We start from the raw sequence: 14,970 nt of genomic DNA on the forward strand, positions 1-14,970 counted from the left end.
TCTTTGCTTTTTTTTGCTTGTCATTTTGCGCTTTGCTTTACTTCGCTTAACATTTTTATTTGTTTTTTAACGTTTTTGCTTACGTGCGAATCTGCGATTCATGCATTGCTGTTCGGTTTATAATAGGATCAGCATATTAACAAAACTTTTCTTTCCAGAAAACAAGCTAACATTTAGAGAAAAATAAGAAGACTATAGAAAACGCCTTCTTAGGGCATAATGCTAACATTAGATTGGCAGTCAATTTCTAATGTAGGTGGTTATTAGCGCTGGGGGGGGGGAATAAATAAGTAAACTCAAGCAGAATTTCATTAAAGTTCATGCTGCCACTCTAAAATAGAATTCCTTTCGTAACCTGGAAATAATAGACTGTAGCAAAATAAAGACAAAGTTCCCCAAATGTATTCAGAGTCCCTCGAATGGGTTCATCTTCCTTTCCCTTGCAAAAGTGACAAGAAAAACAAACAATAAAATAACAGAGCTTTACAGTTGAAATTCTGTACAGAAGTTCAAATTGGAAATATACTTCAACAACTACAACCAAGGCAGGTGAAACCATGGTGGTTCACCCTTATTATATTACTCTTTGATCAGATAATTGCAGGTTCAGCTATTAGAGATCAGCTGATAAATCCCTGCTAAAATCTATGCTTATACTACCAGAAAAGGGGTCCCAAATGACAATGGATTGAATTTACAGCTGGTCAAACAGAAAAATCAGCTAACTGTAAGTTCAGTTGATGAATCCCTGTTATAATCTCTGCTTATACTACCAGAAAAGGGGTCCCAAATGGCAAAGGATTGAATTTACAGCTGGTCAAACAGAATAATCAGCTAACTGTAAGTTCAGTTATTATAGTTCAGTTGATGAATCCCTGTTATAATCTCTGCTTATACTACCAGAAAAGGGGTCCCAAATGGCAAAGGATTGAATTTACAGCTGGTCAAACAGAATAATCAGCTAACTGTAAGTTTAGTTATTATAGTTCAGTTGATGAATCCCTGTTATAATCTCTGCTTATACTACCAGAAAAGGGGTCCCAAATGGCAATGGACTGAATTTACAGCTGGTCAAACAGAATAATCAGCTAACTGTAAGTTCAGTTATTATAGTTCAGTTGATGAATCCCTGTTATAATCTCTGCTTATACTACCAGAAAAGGGGTCCCAAATGGCAAAGGATTGAATTTACAGCTGGTCAAACAGAATAATCAGCTAACTGTAAGTTCAGTTATTATAGTTCAGTTGATGAATTCCTGTTATAATCTCTGCTTATACTACCAGAAAAGGGGTCCCAAATGGCAAAGGATTGAATTTACAGCCGGTCAAACAGAATGATCAGCTGTTATAGATAAGCTGACAAACCCCTGCTATAATCTCTGCTTATACTACCAGAAAAGGGATCCCAAATGGCAATGGATTGAATTTGCAGCTGGTCAAAGATAATAGGAAACTCAAGAAAGTTGGACCTATAGCAATTTAGTATGAGAAGATAGGGGTTAAAACTACTTATGCAACTGACAGCTGATACCAACCTGAAGCCTACAGCCAGTAGTTGATGATTTTTTTTTTCTCAACAATATTGCAAAATTTCCCATTGTCTTTGAGCTAATCAAGGAATAACAAGGCTTTTATTGGAAATGGATGTATATGAGACAACATCAATCATGCAAACCAAAACTAATGCAATACACAAACATGTCAAAAGCCGAGTTTTCATTCACTTATCCAGTCTTAGTTTCTTTACATTTACTTTGTTTAGCTCATTTGCTCTAAAGGAGCATCCAGGAAAAAAGAAGAGGAGTAAGAAAGAGATGACAAAAAAGAGAAGAGAGGTATGAAGAGGAAATACTAAAAAAAGGAAATCAGGTAGAAGTTCATTCTTATCTTTTTCGAATAAAATTTAGAAAAAGCAAAAAAGAAAACAGTACATCTTATTATCTGAAGAAGATGACATAAATTTTGTCTTACTAATGTCACCATGCATTTTCACAAAACATGAAATTTAGGGATAATTATTCTTAGTTTTTAGCCTTTAAGAAAATGGTGATATATTCTCCAATTACTTTTCTTTCCAGGAGGACCAAAGATGAGGAAAGAATAAGAAGAATATTTCAGAAAGAAGAGAAAAGTAACAAAAAAGAAAAGATATATTTCAAATAAATTGGAGAAGATTGCAAAATCAGGAAAGAAGTAAGGGAAATGTGAAAGAAGAAATGACAAAAAGAGAAGAGGCGGATGCAGAATGAGAAGAAGAAGGAGCAAGAGAAGATAGAAAAACCTTATAACAATGATCTGGTAGAAACCTTAGATTGACCGACAAATAATAAATAATGTAAATGTTAAGAACAAGACAGTTCATAGAAAAAAAAAACATTATATCATAAAATATCAGATTAGGCTATTTTAAGCTATGATGAAATATAATATATTTCATCATATTTATTATGCTCCCTTGAATTAACCCTCTTGCCATTATGGATGAGATAGAAGACGTGAAAAAAGTTGCACTATCAAGATTTTTAATTCAGGTACACCACAAAGCTCAATCCTTCTAATGTGAGTGGTCTGAAGAGCATTCCCTTTCCTGGCAAAGGCGTGTGTCAGGGACGAGTTTCAGACCCGTTCAGCTTAACATGTGCAACAGATGAATTACAAGTTTAGCTGAAAAGAATTAATTGCTGAAAAGATGCAAGACTGATCCAAACCTTCTGATAGAGGTAAGAAAGTTTAAATAAGTCTTGAAAATTTACCATGAATTTGATACAAAAATATTCTCAGCAAACAAAACGGTGCTATACTGGAACCAAATAGTTATGGCTTACCATAATTCAGCTTACTTACCACATGCTTAGGAATATGCTTCCCACTCTTAAATATATCATAAGGGTAAAGTATCCTTTCATAGTGATGCTTTAGTACACTGCCCAGGCATCGACTGGTGACATACCCCATCTTATGACCAATGGCTGACCATTTCCTTTCTTTACTTATTACTTCCATTCCTCCTTTAAAGAAAATAAAAGCGTCATTATTATCATTATAAGAGCTCACAAAAGTGAGTGAAGGCTCATGCCACAAAGGCCAAATCTAAGAAAAAAACCACAAGCTGAGGACCAGTCCAACAAAAAATGATGGCATTAAAAACAGATACCACTAGTGAATATACCTGCAACAGCACAACAGTACATGGAGAATTTTGATTGGCAAGAATCCGACCTGACACCCTCCTCCCCGCCCAAAGATGTCATAGAGAAATTTGAAGAAAATTCGAAAATATTGTTAGGCATTGCCATATTTGTGGTTATTCAACTGTTAGTACCAAAACACAGTTTGTTTTGCATTTCTAAAAATCATTTCAGTAATCTGCAATTTGATTAAAATTGACACTAACATTTCAAGAAGTAGCAGAAAAAGACAAATGATGAAAGATATGAAGAGGAATGAAAACTAATACCAAAACAAATGTTTATAGTTAAAAAAAAGTCTGTGAAGATTAATCTTAGGAAAAAAGAAATAATTCACTTAGCTTTATCTTAATTTTACAAGACCATTTGATTTTGCATCTAATATAGCTACCTTCTTTTTTACTACCCCTCCCAACTTTAAGTTAAGCAAGTGTCTCTATACCCACAAGATTCATTGAACTTCCTCAGCAGACCAAAACCTGGTACTTCCATAATAAACTAAAAAAGATAAGCCTACAAGCATTTCATAACCATACAAACTCAATACAATTAATAATTTTTGTGTGTTGAATCCTAGTACTCTGCCACCTGTAATATGTCTCTTAAGATTCCAACAAGATTTGCCCAAAGGAAAAGAAACCCTGCTTAAGTATAGTGTAAAATATTTTTTACACTTTCCTTCTGCCAAAAAAGAAAAAAAAACATACAGTAAATACAAGAGAAGGTTGCCCTCTCCCCCTGTGACTTGGGTGCAGTTTTACTTATATTATCTGTTCTTAAACCATAGACTAACTTCTTTTTGGACCAAATTGTGAAGAGTATAAAAGTCCAATGCCTTTTTCTCCACAACTGGTATTTTCAATATACATCCTTGAAGCTCCCAGAATCTGTTAATTGTTCCTCTATATCCACAAGCCCAGGGTTGCCACCCCTAGTGATTTATCACAATTTTTAATCATTTCTGATATTACCTAAACAAAATAATCACTGAATCAGTAGATAAGTCATTAAATTATTGAAGAAAATCACTAAATGAACGAAAAAATCACTAAAATCTAATGATTTTTCATCAGATGGCAACCCTGCACAAGACTCATTGGACTTCCTCAGCAGACCAAAATCTGGTACTCATCATAATAAACTCAAAAAGATGAACCTGCAAGAATGTCATAACCATACAATCTCAATACAATTAATCATTTTTGGATGTAGAATCCTAACACTCTGCCACTTGTAGTATATAAGATTCCCTCAAGATTTGCAATCATTTTTCAGACTTGATTCTCAGCCACCTATAAAATATCTTTCAAGATGTCTTCAAGACTTACCCAAAGGAATAGACACCCTCCTAAAGTACAGGGTAAAATCTTTTATACATTTTTTATGCTCCCCTTCCTTCAATGGATTTTTTTAACCAAGTTGATTTTAATTCATACAAGTTGATTTAATTGATTTAATCTATATATGTGGTGATTCCAGGAGAAGGTTCCCTCTCCCCCTATGACTTATATGCAGTTTCACTTATATTTACACAAATTCTTTGAACAATAAGAGAAAAACCTTCCCCATGGTTTGGGTGCAGTATTAATGACATTTTCATAGATTCTTCCAGTAAAAAAGGTCAACAGGATCTTACTCATCCTTCCCTCACCACCACTCCAGATGCATGGATCAACCAATGTACATTTAAGACTTTCAATCACTAAAACTATAGACTAACCTTCCTTTTGGACCAATTTGTGAAGAGTATACAAGTCCAATGCCTTTTTCTCCACAACTGGTATTTTCAATGTAGACCCTTGAAGCTCCCAGAATCTGGCAATTTGATCAAGGAAATTCAATTTGACACGGGTTAGTGCCTCTAATTCATTGAGCCTTTGAATCCTAGGTGTAAATCTAAAACTATCCACATCAATTGCAAATGGTGGCTGCCATTCCTGAGAAAGAGCAAAATTTGAAGAGTCAAGGATATTAACAGACTATATTTAGGCTTAGTTCTGATAGAAGATGGTAAGCTTTGCCATATAAAAATAACAATCCAATGTTTCTATACAAATCCTGGCTGACATATCTTATTGAAAAAGACAGTCTCTAAAATCTTCTTCAAACCAAAATATCCCTTTGAAATTACCAACCTAACAATAGGACATAAATGAGAAACTTTGTATTATTTTCATGTCTATGTTTCTAGTGCATATTTTTGATGCTTTTTTTGCACTCTTGTGGTTTTAGTACTTCAATATAAAATGGCACCATTCCATTCATTTCATAATTGAGATTCAGCATCATCCATCTACTTAATAGCATTTTTTTTTCGCCTTTCTTTTTAGAATGAAAAATACATCGAAAATTGGTGGAAAACTATTTATCAACACAAGAGTGTTTTGCTGGATTAGGATAAGAAGAATAGAGTTTAACTCTCTTCTATTAATAAATTTAACTCTATTTTTATTAAAGAGCAGGGGACACTATAGAGGATGGAAACCTTAGGCTGGTATCACAGAAAAAAACATGTGATCTATACTAGCTTCTTTTTCTGTTTATTATTGAAAATGTCAGCTTTGAACTCTTTCATAGGACCAGGATTCTCCCCTCCCCAACCCCCTTTTTCTGGTGACATGAATTCAGCAGAGCATTCCAGGTTTGAAAAAAGTTACAAATCAACTTTTTTGTTCCAACTGATGTCCAATACTTGATTTGTTCCAATAGCTGATTAAAATATATGGAAAATAATATTATATATAAAAAAGCAAAGATGGATACAATTGAGTTATGAAGATTATGTCCTTAGGCTAATGAGGCTTTAATGACTTCAGAACCATTCTTGGTGGGTATGACCTCTAGGAAACTTATTAAAGTAAAGCTACTATGTTTTACAACCTAAAATTCACCCCAAATCAAAAAATAGTCATCAGAATTGTAATGAGAGAATGCCTTCAAAATATAAAAGCTGCACATAGCATCTATACTTATATAGATACAAAATATAAAACTCTGCACATAGAATCTATACTTTCTAAAAATTTACAGAAAAAACTTTAAGTGATGAGACTTTAATCTAACTCTGTGGTGATGGTACTGATTTAAGTACAACCACAGCTTTTGGCACTATTCTTCAAATGGTCAAAGCTATGTACATGGAAAGCATAAAACCTTCCAGTGTCTTTCTATTGCTCTGTAGAGCAACTTTTCTAATTTCCAGCATGTTAGACAGATATAAAATCTGTAGTTGAGCTATACAGGTCAGTAAATTAACTTTTTCATCATGGTGTCTGTTCTTTGTTTAAAAATGGCCAAGAAATGAGGTCATTGCACTCAAAATTACGCCAATCTGCAGATTGAAATCTTTGCTGACAATATGAAACTACTTGATCTAGTTCCATCACATCTTTGTGACACTCTTTTTTGTTTTTGCAAAAAAAGGGCATCCCTCCAGTGGACTTACCACAATAATAGACATACTAACTCCAAATTGCTTGCAAAATCTAACCATTTCCATGCAGTAAAAGTAGATGATACTGTCATTGTGAATGTAAACCTACTGATAGACCATAGAGACAAAAACTCTGAAACAAAGTTTGCTCTAACATTCAGAAATTAGGTGAATGTTTGAGTAAAATTAGAGCTTTGTACCTTTATTGTATTCAGCTGGGAGACTTTAATTTTAACTTTATGAAAAGTGATAATGGTTCTGCTTCTTAGTCTCATTCCAAATGAAAGTGGTTGTCTACCCAAATCTGCTGATTTCACATATGTACACCCCTCAGAATCAGTGTCTAACCTTGATCATGTGCTTGTTTCTGGTAATATTGCCTGTTTTGCAATAAGTATAATTGTACTTAATGATTTTGTAGTATCTGATCATTTACCTTTGGCTTTTAGTATTGTGGATCTATTTAACCATGCAAAGTAAATCCCAAGAATCTAAATGTGTACTGCAGTGGAATGGAATAAGGTTGATATACTCTAGTACCAGCATTGCATTGATAATCTTTTCACAAAGATAAAAATACCATTTGAGCTCCTCCACAATTTAGTTCCATATTCAATTAATGATTTTCTCTTAATTCAAATATACATGCATCACTTATATCACATGCCTTATGATAAGCAGAAAAATATTTTGTCCCTTGCACTGAAGTACAAGTTGGATCCAAAGTGAAGGGCTGCTATCATAATTCTTTACTTGTTGATGCTTGTAATAAGGCCTAATTTTGGCCTTATTATCCAAAAACTTAAATCTAGGTTATCAATACCTTTAATAATACAGAACATGTTGATTAGGTCACCATGACGCTGTCCACAATTTAATGACAGAATACCAGGCCTAAACAGTTGCTCTTTGTAGGGAAGATGCTGAAGGTAAGGAATCATCCTTGACACCCTCCTTTGTAGCTTTTCTATGCAACACTCATCCGTTGCATTCAGTGGAAAGCAGACAGTGTTATAAACTTAAAGTTTATCCAAGTATCTGGATAGACTGCAGCTGTCCCAGAACTGGTGTTGTAAATAAGATCTGTTTATCCATCAAACAGCATTTTCAAAAGAGCTGGAGAAACATAGAGCTACTATTTGTTCCAATTTTTCTGAAAAGATTATTAATAGCCCAGGATGTTTGTGAAAAAATTTAACATACAAACAAAAACAAATGTCCAACCAATCATCTAATATCCCTCCCAAACTATGGGGACAACATTTCATAATAGTTTTCAGAACCTGACCCACTAATAGAAAATCACACTTAAACAGGTACTTTTGAAAGGGGTCAAATCAATGTTTACTGTAACTGTTTCTGATATTCATGTCATAATCCATAAAATCAAAAAGTCTCTCTCAAGAGGTATATATCACATATGTGCTAAAGACCTCTTATATAGAACCCCTACACTTCTTTCCCACCTTGCTCTACTTTTCTAAATGGTGTTTGCAAAAGGAATAGTTTCTCCTTCATTTTTAAACAAAGAAATTAATATAGAGATAACAAATGCATCTATGGCCAGTAAAGGAAAACAAAGAGAACAAAAAATTCAACAAATATCTTGCCTGTATTCAAGGGATCTTCAACATACAGAAAAAAAAACTAGAAACTAAAACAATATAACTAAAAAATATGTATATAGCTAAAACAGACAAACTAAAAGCTGGCAAGTGTATATGTGAGTAATTGTAAATTTTAGTAGGTCTATTTTAGTTTTTCTCTAAACATTGAAGATGCCTTGTTAAATACAGGCTTAAAATTTGTTTGATTTTTTTGTTCTCTTTGTCTTCCTTTACTGGCCATAAATCCATTTATCATCTATATTCATTTCCTTGTCTTGTCATGTTATAAACAACAAGTAGAACAATAGAAATTTTTTTTTAAATAAGACAGAGGAATGCAACTTTAAATGAATCTTTTGACCCTATATCCAAGGGTCATCATCAACAAATAAATGAAAAAGAAAAATGAAGAATACAAAAGAGTTCATATTAAAATATGATGTTTAAAACTAAAATATTTTCTCAAAACAATCCTAGCATCATTACTTCAGGAAAGTTCAACCTGGACTGGTACATCAAGTGAAGTGAAAAAGACAATTCAATCTTAGAATTAAAAACCCTCTTCAAGACAGTTCATGAGAATTTTGGGAACATAAAAGACAAGCTTGTTCAAATAACTCCCCAAAGCAACACAAGATCACACAGTCTGCAATTGGAGCCTATGAAGATTGCAACATTTAATTCTTACCATCATTCATTCATACTGCAGCATTATGAACTAACCCGCTTGTTTATGCTTATATTGCTTGTGCTTATACATTGCTTGCTTGTGCTTATATTTATAACATTGCTTGCTTGTGCTTATATTTTGTATTTGTTCTAGGTGCTTGGGTTTATAATAAACTATAAATAGTCAAATGCTACATGGTGTCAGACGTCATGGAGATCACCCACCCGTCAATAAACTGGAATGCAGACAACCTCAACTCAGAATGGACCGCATTCAAAAACCATGCAAAGCTTATGTGCCAAGGCCCCCTTGCTGACAAGTCTGAGAATGTAGCATGTGCCTACCTCTTAATCTGGGTTGGTGCACAAGGCAGAGAAATCTTCAGCACTTTTGAGCTTGCGGATGAAGAGAAGGACAAAATCGAGATCTACTTCAAGAAGTTTAGAGACTATGCTGCCCCCAAAAAGAATCAAGTGTTCTCCCACTATGTTTTTCAGAAAAGAGACCAGAACAACACAGAAAGTACTGACAAATACATAACAGAGCTCAAGATTCTAGTTAAACCATGCGGATACTTAAGTGAAAGTGAGATGGTAAGAGACAAAATAGTTAGTGGAGTCAGAAATCCTAAACTACGTGAAAAACTATTAGCCGTCGGTGACAGCCTTACTCTGGCCCAAGCTGTCACAATATGTTGAGCTCACGAGTCAACCCAAGCACAACTAAAGACATTCGAACAAAAGGAAATAAAACAAGAAGTGGATGCTGTTGCAAAGAGTCGCTCCAGCTTCTCACTTAAAAAGACAGAGTGCTACTTTTGTGGCGGAAATTACTCACCCCAGCATGTGTGTCCTGCAAAAGGGAAAACATGTGCCAAGTGTAAAAAACAAAACCATTTTGCAAAAGTCTGCAAAAGTAAGGCGGTGAATATCGTTGGAAATGAGGCCACAAACACTCCAGCATTCACCAGTGACCTGTACAACCAGGAAGAAACAGAGGTGTTCCTGTATGCCATCAACAAGGACTCCAGCAAGGATGAAATCTTTGCTGAGATTTCTGTTTGTGGGCAGATCCACATTGATTTCAAGATCGATACGGGTGCTCAGGTCAACATCCTGCCTTCACAGTACCTGGACAAGCTGTCGCCAAAGCCAAAGCTGCTGAAAGCCACGCAACGCCTCACCAGCTACTGTGGATCGACAATACCCTATGTAGGAGTCTGCAATATTCCTTGTCACTACAAAAATGGGCCTACACAGCAACTCACCTTTTATGTGGTTGAGTCAAACACCACACCTATAATTGGGTTTAAAGCAAGCAAAGACATGAACCTGATCAAGCTTGTTCTGAACATTGAAAAATCACCAGTCAGTGAATATAGTGATGTTTTCAAGGGTATAGGCAAACTCGAAACAGAGTGTGAAATATACTTAAAAGACAATGCAACACCCACAGTACATCCAGCTAGGAAAATACCGCTAGCCTTAAAGCAGAAGCTCAAGACCGAGTTGGAGCGCCTAGAAAGTCTCGATATCATCAAAAAGGTCAGTGAGCCAACAGACTGGGTTAATGCCATGGTCATGGTGGAGAAAAAAGATGGTGGTGTGAGACTATGCATCGATCCTGTTGACCTGAACAAGGCGATAAAACGCCCCTACTATCCGGTCCCATCTTTCGACGATGCCGTTGCTGAACTGGATGGAGCGGCAGTATTCAGCAGGCTTGATGCCCGCTCAGGCTACTGGATACTCCCACTTTCCACGCGATCCTCCTACTATACAACCTTCAGCACTATCTACAGCCGATACAGATGGAAGAGATACCCATTCGGCCTAGTGTCTGCACAAGACGAGTTCCAGAGAAAAATGGAAGAGGCGTTTGAAGGATTGGAAGGTATCAGAATACTTGTAGATGATATTCTGGTATATGGAAAGAACCGCGAGGAGCACGACCAGAGACTATCCGCCGTTCTTAGAAGAGCCAGAAAAAAAGGAATCCGCTTCAACAGTGAAAAATGCGAATTTTCCAAAGACAAAGTCAAGTACTTTGGACATATCATTAGCAGAGACGGGATAAAACCAGACCCAGAAAAGATTAGGGCTATACAAGACATGCCAAGCCCACAGTCTAAAGAAGAGCTACAGACACTATTAGGAATGCTCAACTTCCTATCGAAATACATACCCGACCTATCCTCGAAAAATAAGCCACTGAGAGATCTTACTAAAGCCACCGATTTCAGATGGGAAACCGATCACGAAGCAAGTATGAAAGAGATCAAGAGCTGCATTTCAGAAAATCTAGCTTTCTTCGACCATAAATGCAAAGTAGTCGAACTCAAGGTTGACGCTTCAAAGCATGGACTTGGAGCTGAGCTCTCCTCAAATGGGAAGATCGTAGGATTTGCATCTAGGGCTCTTAGCACGACTGAACAGAACTATTCTCAACTAGAGAAGGAACTGTATGCGATCGTGTTTGGGTGCAAACACTTCCATCACTACATCTATGGAAGAAAATCCATCGTGACAACAGATCATCGCCCATTAGAGACCATCTTATCAAGACCACTCCATACGGCACCAGCACGACTACAGCGAATGATGATTCAGATCCAGCCATACGACATCAAAGTACACTATAGCCCGGGGTCAGATATCCCAGTCCCAGATGCACTCTCTCGACTACACCTGCCAGACGTTGATACCAAAATGCAGAATGACATCGAAGTTTTTGTGCATACAGTGATGAAATCCTTGCCAGTGAGCGAATCCAAACTAGACGAAATACGCCGCGAGACAGAAAAAGACACTCAACTCAAGGCAGTCAAAGAACTCATACTCAAAGGATGGCCCGGTACACGCCAGTCGTGCCGAACAGATGCCGTTCGATTCTGGAATATCAAAGACAAACTAGCAATCCACGATGGGTTAGTTTTGAAAGGTCAACGAATCATCGTACCCCATCCTCTCAGAACCAACATAATTCATCAGCTACACTCAGCACACCTTGGGATCGACAAAACCAAACAGCGCGCCCGGATGATTGTGTACTGGCCAGGGATGAACGCTGACATTGAGTCCTTCGTCCAAAAATGTGAAACATGTGCTAAATTTGCAGCAAATAATCAAAAGGAACCGTTGATTAGCAACCAGCCGCCCTCACTCCCATGGCAACACATTGGCATTGACCTTTTCGACTGGAACAAGACCTGCTATCTCATCACTGCCGACTATTATAGCAGATACTTTGAAATAGACAAATTGTCAAGTCAGACATCAACCGCAATCATCGACAAACTGAAAGCCAACTTTGCACGTTTCGGAATCCCTCAGCTGATAACTTCAGACAACGGCTCACAACTTTTCTCACAAGAGTTCTGAGATTTTGCGCAAGAGTGGGGAATTAGTCTGAAAACCTCCAGCCCCATCTATCCGAGATCAAACGGTCTGGTGGAGAAATCAGTACAAACCTGCAAACGGATACTAACCAAAGCGAAAGAAAGTGGAAACGACCCACATATTGCACTTCTAGAATATAGAAACAGCCCAGTTGACGGCCATGCCTCACCTGCTCAACTCCTCATGAGCCGCCAGCTACAGTCAGTCCTACCATCAACATACAACCAGCTAAAACCAAGAGTCACCCCCCTTCAGACCTTCCTACAACACAGATTGAAGGAACAGGAAAGACAGAAACGCTATCACGATAAGACTGCAAAACCGCTACGTGAACCTCAACTGGAAGACCAAGTTTTTATCCAGAAGAAAACAAACAGCCCCTGGACCAAAGCGAAAATCATATCATGCCATGAGAACCCCAGATCATACGTAGTGGAGACAGAAGACGGTTCCAGGCTGCGACGAAATAGAGTCCATATCTCCCGCCATTCCTTTCCCGTAGCCAAGGAAGAGGTCAGAATCCAGCCCACCACACAGGACAAAAGCAATGATATATCCCATCCCATCTTAACCGAATCATCCCAGCCAATCCGCACAGACATCGAAACCTCGCCAAGAGAAGAAGATGAACCTTCTGACCCACCCCTTGTCGCACCAACCATCGTTCCTACGCCTGAAAATGCTGCTCCCGACTGCCCAGCCACAGGGACTAAATCCCCTACCACTACATCAAAGGTGATGCCGCACACCCGCAGCGGCAGAGTGGTTAGGCCACCTAAAAGGCCGGATTTGTAGGCAGACTGCCTTTCATGAAAAGAAGGGAGATGCAGCATTATGAACTAACCCGCTTGTTTATGCTTATATTGCTTGTGCTTATACATTGCTTGCTTGTGCTTATATTTATAACATTGCTTGCTTGTGCTTATATTTTGTATTTGTTCTAGGTGCTTGGGTTTATAATAAACTATAAATAGTCAAATGCTAAACATACCCCAGGTCATCAGGATCTAGAACAAACTACCATTCCCAGTCAAAAAGATGAAATCACTGGAAGCCTTCTCTAATAGCCTAAACATACCATATCTCAATACTTTCAATGTAGGACAACTTTAAATGGCAATCATGCTGCAGTCAATCCACTCTTTGCCCTGCCATAACATTATTTTTTTAAAGGGTGTCAGTTATGTGAAAATTTTGTATTGAGAGGCATGATGAATAAAATTACTTATTTATTTTACAATTCATTGAAATGGAATAAAAAGAAAAACATTTACAAACAAGCTCTTAAAGCCAGCAGCCAGCTTAGCAGCCAGCAGCCTTTTTAGCAGCCAGCTTAGAAGGTCTGTCAATGACAGTGTTTCATTTGTTTTGCTGAGGATGGCCCTTGGATATAGGGTCAAAATATTTATTTGAAGTAGCCTTAAACTGTCTTATATTTAAAAAAAAAATTCCCTTTTGTTCTACTTGCTGTTTATGATGGAAAGGCAGTGTGGTCTTCATTGCTATTTTTGTCATGTCATGGCTGACTAGTTTGGCTTTAGCTCTTTTATCCTTCTTAATTGGCTATCTTATTCTAATCCCTAAAACCAATAAACCTTTAAATGAGTGTTCATCATACCAGCCAATAACAGTAGCTACAACATTTGTAAAATTTTTGAGCAGTTGATTGATAATTGTTATCCCCTCATACCAAGTTGGGCTCCAAAAAGGAATAGGGTGTGCTCATGCACTGTTATCCACTTTGATTGATGCTGATAGACTGGGAGAGCTATTTGTTCTAGGGAGCCATGATGTCAGTCATGCTTTTGATAATTCATGTGTATATCCTCATTGAACTGTATAAATGGAGGGTCAGTACTTGTATTATTTGTACTTTGTATGATATGTATGCCCATTTAACTCTTGATCTGCCTGACAGAACAATTATAGAGATCAAATCAAATTATAGTCCTATCAGTATTTTTTTATTCTAGGAATTCCATCAGAAGAGACCATAGGCCAGAATGTTGCCAACTATTTTTCAAAATCTATGGGGAATAACCCTCCCAATCAGTGCTCCTGACCTACTGGATTGAGTGAAACTAGTAAATGAGTAATAAATAAAACTTACAGCTGGTGGCTTTATTTTGCAAATTCCATATTTTTCAGCAACAGGCCTGATTTTGGTAATATAGGCCAAAGCATCCTTGAACTCTTCAGCAGAAGGTAAAAATACTGGAGCTTCTGGAGGAGGTTTGAAACCAAACTCAATAGACTGTGAAGCCATGTCAAACTAAAATCATCAAAAGAGGGCTAACAATTCCTTGATAAAAGAGGTTTTCTGGTCAGCTGTAGGAAAAAAATAAACAAATGAATAAAGTAAACAAACAACTATTTTCAATGGCCTATCGTTTCGTCTTTTCTTTCCTGAAACGCTGGCTGAAGACGAAAAGAAGATTTGGAGAGGTATTACACTGAATAATAAGACGAAGGAAATTGATTTACATAAGGGACGTAATCATATTTATGATTGGTGGACTTTGATTTCCCAGACTAATTGGCATACTCATATGATTCTTTCTAATGGAAAGTAGGGCCATAGAACTGTTGTATATAAATTACGTAAAAACATAAGTGTTGACGGTAATATGCTTGATTTTTTTTTTTTTTTTTTAATTGTCAAGTGGTCGGTTTT

The 14,970-nt window shown here is 37.0% G+C and overlaps 1 protein-coding gene across 2 annotated transcripts in view; it reads right to left on the reverse strand.

Annotated features, from left to right (window-relative positions):
* The window catches only part of LOC136035701 (lysine-specific demethylase 5D-like), a 122,858-nt gene extending 108,136 nt beyond the window's left edge, over positions 1-14,722 (reverse strand). The window contains exons 1-3 of one of the 2 annotated variants that reach the window (XM_065717646.1): positions 14,407-14,722; positions 4,909-5,125; positions 2,845-3,008 (exon numbers count right to left, since the gene is read on the reverse strand). In XM_065717646.1, coding sequence (XP_065573718.1) covers positions 2,845-3,008; positions 4,909-5,125; positions 14,407-14,562 — 537 coding nt within the window. In that variant the 5' untranslated portion in view covers positions 14,563-14,722. The remainder of the gene's footprint in view (positions 1-2,844; positions 3,009-4,908; positions 5,126-14,406) is intronic. The other variant, XM_065717647.1, reaches the window with a different exon arrangement.
* Between the last annotated feature and the right edge of the window lie 248 nt (positions 14,723-14,970).

This window comes from Artemia franciscana, chromosome 14 (assembly GCF_032884065.1).
Source record: "Artemia franciscana chromosome 14, ASM3288406v1, whole genome shotgun sequence".
Taxonomy (NCBI): Eukaryota; Metazoa; Arthropoda; class Branchiopoda; order Anostraca; family Artemiidae; genus Artemia; species Artemia franciscana.